The sequence below is a fragment of the Callionymus lyra genome, chromosome 15 (genome assembly GCF_982586985.1).
Source record: "Callionymus lyra chromosome 15, fCalLyr1.hap1.1, whole genome shotgun sequence".
Taxonomy (NCBI): domain Eukaryota; kingdom Metazoa; phylum Chordata; class Actinopteri; order Syngnathiformes; family Callionymidae; genus Callionymus; species Callionymus lyra.
Window position 1 is genome coordinate 16,869,991 of NC_141832.1, and position 7,694 is coordinate 16,877,684.

At 30.9% G+C, this 7,694-nt stretch overlaps 2 protein-coding genes across 2 annotated transcripts in view; one reads left to right on the forward strand and one right to left on the reverse strand.

The window, feature by feature from the left end:
- cyth1a (cytohesin 1a) overlaps positions 1–7,694 on the reverse strand; it is a 282,462-nt gene that overhangs the window by 157,861 nt on the left and 116,907 nt on the right. The gene's annotated exons all lie outside the window — the stretch shown is intronic.
- Positions 799–7,407, forward strand: pycr1a (pyrroline-5-carboxylate reductase 1a). Its single transcript, XM_087808579.1, has 8 exons — positions 799–914; positions 1,080–1,151; positions 1,226–1,296; positions 3,793–3,972; positions 4,924–5,145; positions 5,207–5,299; positions 6,593–6,756; positions 6,950–7,407. The coding sequence occupies exons 2-8, from the start codon at positions 1,085–1,087 to the stop codon at positions 7,116–7,118; spliced, it is 966 nt and encodes a 321-aa protein (XP_087664705.1). The 5' UTR covers positions 799–914; positions 1,080–1,084; the 3' UTR covers positions 7,119–7,407.

The following is a 7,694-nucleotide window of genomic DNA, read 5'->3' on the forward strand; positions in this document are numbered from 1 at the left end:
GCAACAAACTTTGAAAGGAGACACTCCTGTGTTGTTCTCGGTGATGTCTTGACCTTTTAAGTATATATTTTATTGAGTATTGTTTTCATTATTTAAGCGCTTTGTGACCCTGGTCTGGAAAAGCGCCCTATAAATATAAATTACTTACTTACTTACAAAGAGGTAGAATCTGGAATTTTATTTAAAGATTAAATAAAAAAGTAGTAAGAGCTCAAACATATATTATTGGAATAAAATACGTCATGAAAAAAATATGTTTTGATTGTAACTTTGTGATTGAAATCCATTAAATCCAGTTAAAATTCGGTTAAAAAAAGTAAATTACATGCTTGTGTTTTATAGCTTTATTTTATGAAACATTTGTTTTGTTTTTTTATGCCTCAATTAACCTGGAAAGAAGACAATCAGGTATTTTATTTAAAAGTCAAAAAAAGTAGCGAATGCTAGGATTTGAAGCATATACTATTGAATTAATATATATATAATAAGAAATAATATATATTTTGACCTGTATTGTGTGAAAGAAATGTTTATTTATTTAATTATATTTATGTGTATTTAATTATAGATCCGCATGCGTTAATTTATTTTTATTTCCATTTTTTTATTTCTTATTTATTCTTTTTTTTTTTAATTAAAAGCATGATATTCCTGTTTACATGTTCGCCCTCCAGCGTTAACTGATGCAACTCGCGTTCTGGTTAAACGCCCCGCCCCCTCCTCACACGCTGATTGGCTCAATCACTTCCTCGTCGTCCGAGCCCTGCACCTCATTGGCTCGATGGCTTGTCACTCTCACGTTAATGCGAGCAGTACAGTATGTGACATACGTAGCTGGAGCCACGTTGACAATAAGTGAATTTCTGGAAGTTTATCCGAGGATTTTCTACTTGAAAACAAACATTTATCAGCCTGTAAGTATGTTTTTATGTTGACGTTTGTTCGCGATAAAGATGCGTGAGTCGCGCTAACAAGGAAGTAGAGCATTAGCATGAAAAAGTGGCTAAAGCTATACAAAATAACTCACACAAACATCGTGTATTTGTGTTTAAAAATAAAGTTTATTTATTTATTTGCAGGCACTATGAGTGTTGGCTTCATAGGGGCGGGTCAGTTGACTCACGCCCTGGTCAGAGGCTTCACAGCAGCAGGTGAGTTTGGATCACGACACCATGATAAATGCTTTAAATTCACATTTTAATTGTATTTATTTTACTTTAAAAAGGTGTGATCGCCACACACAGAATCACCGCCAGCTCTCCTGACACGGATCTACCGACAGTGCAAGGACTGAGAGTGAGTGGAGCCCGAAAATAACTTGTTAATAGAGTTTTAAATAACTGGTTAATAGAGTTATGAATAACTTGTTAATAGAGTTTTAAATAACTGGTTAATAGAGTTATAAATAACTTGTTAATAGAGTTACGAATAACTTGTTAATAGAGTTATAAATAACGTGTTAATAGAGTTATGAATAACTTGTTAATAGAGTTATGAATAACTTGTTAATAGAGTTATGAATAACTGGTTAATAGAGTTATGAATAACTTGTTAATAGAGTTATAAATAACTGGTTAGTAGAGTTATAAATAACATGTTAATGGAGTTATAAATAACTTGTTAATAGAGTTATAAATAACTGGTTAATAGAGCTATAAATAACTAGTTAATAGAGTTATAAATAACATGTTAATGGAGTTATAAATAACTTGTTAATAGAGTTATAAATAACTGGTTAATAGAGCTATAAATAACTGGTTAATAGAGTTATAAATAACATGTTAATGGAGTTATAAATAACTTGTTAATAGAGTTATAAATAACTTGTTAATAGAGTTATAAATAACGTAACAAGATAATCTTACTTGTGAAACTGTGTTGTATGTTATTCTCTTCTCAAATTATTAGGTTGGATTAGATTTCCTTTATTAGTCCCATTTTTTTTAGTTTAAGTAAGTAACTAAGTAAGTAATTTATATTTGTAGAGCCCTTTTTCAGACCAGGGTCACAAAGCGCTTAAACAATCAAAACAATACTCAATAAAATATATATATATATATATATATATATATATATATATATATATATATATATATATATATATATATATATATATATATATATATATAAAATACTTACTGAAAGAAACTGGAAGCCAGTTTTAAGGATCGGAGAAATGTGAGTTCTTCTACTAGAGCAAGTCAGAATTCTCGCTGCAGAGTTCTGAATCAACTGCAGACGAGACAGATCCTTCTTGTTAAGACATGAAAACAAACTGTTACAATAGTCCAGACGAGAAGAAACAAACGCATGGATTACAAGCTCCAGATCATGTTGTGACAACATTTTCCTAAATTTAAAGATTTTTCTCAGGAAACAGTTTCTGGTCAGTTTTCTGCAGTGTTGAACAAGAGACATGTCTTTATCAAATACAACACCCAGGTTTACATAATAATAACTTGTCAATAGAGTTATAAATAATGTAACAAGATGATCTTGCTTGTGAAATTGTGTTGTATTTTATTCTCATATCAAATTATTAGATTTGCTTTATTAGTCCCATTTTTTTAGTCCCATTTTTAGTTTACAGCAACATCAGGGAAAAAAACTACAATAAAAAAGGACAAAAAAATTACAATTGAATAAAATACTTGAATAAGAATAGAATTCGTTAAGTATTTTTGATGTTTTAAACAAACACATATTAAATAGTTGAATCTTGGTTTTAGTATTTATTTTAAATATGATTGTAATGTCCTCCAACAGGTGTAAGAAAATATAAAGTTATCAATTTATTTTTCATTTATTTTTATTTATTTTATCATTAATTTGTATATTGAAGTTTTTTTTTTTTTTTAGTTTTATAAATAATTTGTTTACTAAAATATCACATTTGTTTTAATTGGATATTCACTTTAAAATTTCTATTAAAAAATCAAATTTTGGTTTTATTGAAAAATTAATTAATTTGAATATTGAAGGTAAAATTCGTTTTTTGGATTAATAAAAAAAAAAATCTATATAGAATGTTTCAATTTGTTACTTCAATTCAATCAGTTGTATATTTTAAAAGTTTTTTCTCTCAAAATGAATGAATTATTTGACATGTAGTTTGAAATTCTAACTCTAATAATTAAAGAAAATGTCTAAATTCAATATAATTTTATTATTATAATTTTATTTTTGTTGGCTTTCAAATAGTTCTATTTTTGGTGTTGGTCCTGAGTAAAGTGTAGGAAGCAGTCATTAGGTCCCCCACAGATAAAGGAACAATGATGACTGAGGACAAGAGGATACCGTTGACTCCGGCAGCTTTTAAAGTTAATGTTTGAACATATTTTGTTTTGAAAACAAATGAAAGCAGTAACAAGTTCGTCAAGAGTCATGTGGTCTGTAAATTCTACAACACCAGAGTCAAGTACTCGACAATACTACAAATATATACTTGTTACTACACGTATCACGATATATCGTAATATATCTTATCGGTCCCACTGTATCGTGATATCGTATCACCAGATTCTTGACAACAAACACACTTCATAGTTAATAGAGTAAAAGAGTATTAGAAAAAGTAGTTGCAGTGAAATACAAGGAAAAACTTTAAACAAAAATATTAATTTTAATAAACATTTCTTGGCATGCCCACTCCGTTTAAATTTGTTTTCTTATATGTACATTATATGAGTGAGCGTCACCTTTTAAAATCTACCATCAGAATAAATAAAAGCAAATGCTTTGTTCAAACACAGTTTTGCATGTATGTCCATATTGACACAAATGTCTTCCCAGAAACTGGGCGTAAACTTCACGACCAGCAACAAAGAGACGGTGAACAAGAGCGACGTTCTCTTCCTGGCGGTGAAGCCTCACATCATTCCATTCGTGCTGGACGAGATCGGAACAGACATCGAGGATCGTCACCTCATCGTGTCGTGCGCCGCCGGCGTCACCATCAGCTCCATAGAGAAGGTGAGTCCACATAATAACGTAGGAAAATATAGATACACTTAAATATTGCAATATTTATAATCAATAATACAATATTTGGATTCACATTTAAAAATATGTATATTATTTTACTTTTTTCTCTTTCAAAACACATTTTATTTGTTATCATCTTATGGTTTGTATTTGAATAAAATGTGTATAAAATATATATATATTTTTAAGTTATTTACTATTAACTTCAATATTCACAGCTTTTTTTCATTTTGGTCTTGCAATTAAATATTTGGCCGCTAGATAGCAGCAGTCATCACGACTTTATGCAGCTTAATGAACTATGAAATCTCATGAGATTCCAGCGATGACTGAGGACGAGAGGATACAGTTACAGCAGCTTTCAAAGCTGATGTTTGGACATTTTTTGTTGAACAAACAAATGAAAGAAGTTACGATTTTATCAAGAGTCATGTGGTCTGTAAATTCATTAACACCAGAGTCAAGTACTCGACAATACTACACATATATACTTGTATACTACACGTATCACGATATATCGTAATATATCATATCGGTCCCTCTGTATCTTTATAACGTATCGCCAGATTCTTGACAATTTGGTTTCAAAACCTATTTATTAAAAATCAAGTCACCTTGATTCTGAAGACAATGGTAACATATAACTATCAAACCATAAATAGAAAAGTACTTTTACTACATATTTGCACTACTTGTACTTTTGTTGCTCTGTTTTTTATTTTTTAGATTTGTATTCCTTCAAATGTATATATAGTTATTTATATATGTATGTGTGTATATATAATATATATATATATATATAATTTTTATTTTTACTGTGCACTTTTTTTTGGGGGTACAAAGTAAGAATTTCACGGTACGTAGTACCTATGACAATAAACGCTTTGAATCTTGAATATGTTGTACAACTTACAATGTCTTCCTTTCATTTTCGTCCAGAAAATACTACAGTACCGCGCCGCCCCTAAAGTGATGCGTTTAATGACCAACACTCCAGTGGTGGTGCGCGAGGGAGCGACCGTGTACGCCACGGGCACCCACGCAGAGGTGGATGATGGGAAACTCCTGGAACAGCTGATGGCCAGCGTGGGATTCTGCACCGAGGTGGAGGAAGACCTGATCGACGCTGTGACGGGTCTGAGCGGCAGCGGCCCGGCTTACGTACGTTACTTTTTACAAATGATTGGACGGCGATCACGTTGAGTTGACTGTGGTGCTGCAGGCGTTCACGGCCGTGGAGGCTCTGGCCGACGGGGGGGTGAAGATGGGTCTTCCTCGACGACTGGCTGTGCGCCTCGGAGCTCAGGCTCTCCTGGTAAGATGTCTTTTATAGATGTATGGAAGTATATCTGTGTCATCGCAACATTGGATGGTTGAATTAACTATTTTAAAATTTGAAACTTGTGAATTTATTGAACTTTTATCTAGATTGTTTACTTTAAATTTATTTTTTAAAATGTTATTCATGAATTTTTATGCGTTTAAATTTTAATTGGTTTTAATTTAATAATTAATTTGAATACTTTTTATATTATAAATGTTATTTTTTAATTAAATAATGATTATAAACAATTTGTGTATAGAAAGGTTGAATTTGTTTTTATTTAATAATTAATTTCAATAATTTGTATATTAAAAGATCACTTTTATTGAATTATTCATTGAAATGATTAGTATATTAAAAGGTTTCTTTATTGAATAATTAAGTTGAATAATTTTTTTTATTGAAATATATATATTTTTTATTTTTATGGAATTATTAAGTCATTCATTTTCAAAAATTTTTTTTTTTTTTAATGGGATAATTCACTTGAATAAATTGTATATAAAAAGATAACATTTGAGTAATATATCTTAATTGTTTTTAATAAAATATATATATATTTTAAATAATTTGTATATTGAAAGGTTCAATTTGTTTTCATTGAATTATTCATTTCAATAATTTATATACTAAAATATCACATTTGTTTTAATTTAATTATCAATTTCACATATTTGTATATTAAAAGATCTAATTAGGTTTTTATTGAACAAATAATTTGTCTATTGAAAGGTCTAATTTTCATCTTCAATAATTAATTGAAAAGTTTAAAAATAAATTCTCAAAAGTAATTAATTATTTGACTTACAGTTTGTTATTCTAACTCGAATAATAATAACTCCTTTTTCTCTTCCAAATTCAATTTAATTTAATTATTCAATCAAAAATATATTTGAAAGTTATTCAATATAATTAAATATAATTATTCAATATAATAAAATTCAACCTTGTCAATATATAAATGTTACCAGTTTTAAATCCAACCATTCAATATCTTATATTGTAATGAAAAATAAAGCATGAAATCAACTATTGACATTTCAAAGGGTTAGTTGCAAATATTCATTAATTAATCTCTTCATTAACTTTGAATCTGTTTTCATAACAGAACATTATTTTCTTCTAAATAATGTCAATTTTAAAATATATATTTTAAAGTATTTTATTCTTGAAAATATGGAGTTAAACCCCAGCTTTTTTGTGACCTGGTCCCTTTTTTTCAAATAAAACCCTATAAATAAAAGATGAGATTCTAATGCGGGGTCTGCCCTTGTGTCTTCAAAGGGGGCCGCTCGGATGCTGCTGGACTCGGAGCAGCACCCCGGGCAGCTCAAGGACAATGTGTGTTCGCCGGGGGGCGCCACCATTCACGCCCTGCACGTCATGGAGAGCGGCGGCTTCAGAAGCCTCTTGATCAACGCCGTAGAGGCTTCCTGTGTCAGGACCAGGTAATGTGTGGCTTAAAATAAAGATGCTCCGTGAGAAGAAGTTACTCTAGTTGAACTCTAGGAGGCAAAACGGTCTTAAAACTATTGATCTTTCTATGTAAACAAGTAGAAAGACTCAGTTAAGTTGATGTTTACTTGTTAGTTATTCGACCAGCAGATGGCGCTAACACACTTGTAAACTTCTTCTTCATAGGGAGCTTCAGTTCTTGGCAGACCAGGAGAAGATCTCTCCCGCCGCTATAAAGAAAACCACGCTGGACCAAGTTCTCCAGCAGCCCGGGGTGACCCGGGAGGCGGTCGGGGTCCGGTCTCGCGGGATCAGTTTTTTTAACACCAACAATCAGAGGCCCAAGAAGAAGTGAGAGCCCAGCAGAGAAACCGTCCCGCTTTAATGTGACTTCACAAATCCCCTTTGGTTAGAGTCAAAAGTCAAGAAGAGTTGAGCTCGTTTTTTTTGTCACAGCTCGGGTCGGAACCGGGACAAGAGGGTGATGTGCAGTATTTTCTACACTCTTGTTATGTTTCTTTGGATCGCTGTTGCACGTCCACGAAGTCTCTCAGGGATTTAATTTTATTTCCCAACACTCCATAAGTGGAATTCCTAATGGTGCCTTTGAAATACTTGTATTTTAAATATAAATCTATCATATATTTGTAGTATTTTATTGAAGTTATTACATGCATCACTTTTTTTTTTTTACACATATTTTACTATATCTTAAATACTTTTTTACATGTTTGTTCTGAACCTCATCTATAAAGAAAGGGTAACTAAATCAAAAAAAGATATATACTAATCAAAAATATACTTTTATTTATCAGACATTAGGTGAATTTAACTAGTCAAAGAAGTTCCGCCCCAAAAAATGAAACATGTATATATTATATCAAGACACAGTTCATATATTAAAATTAACTAAACAATAATTAAAAAAATA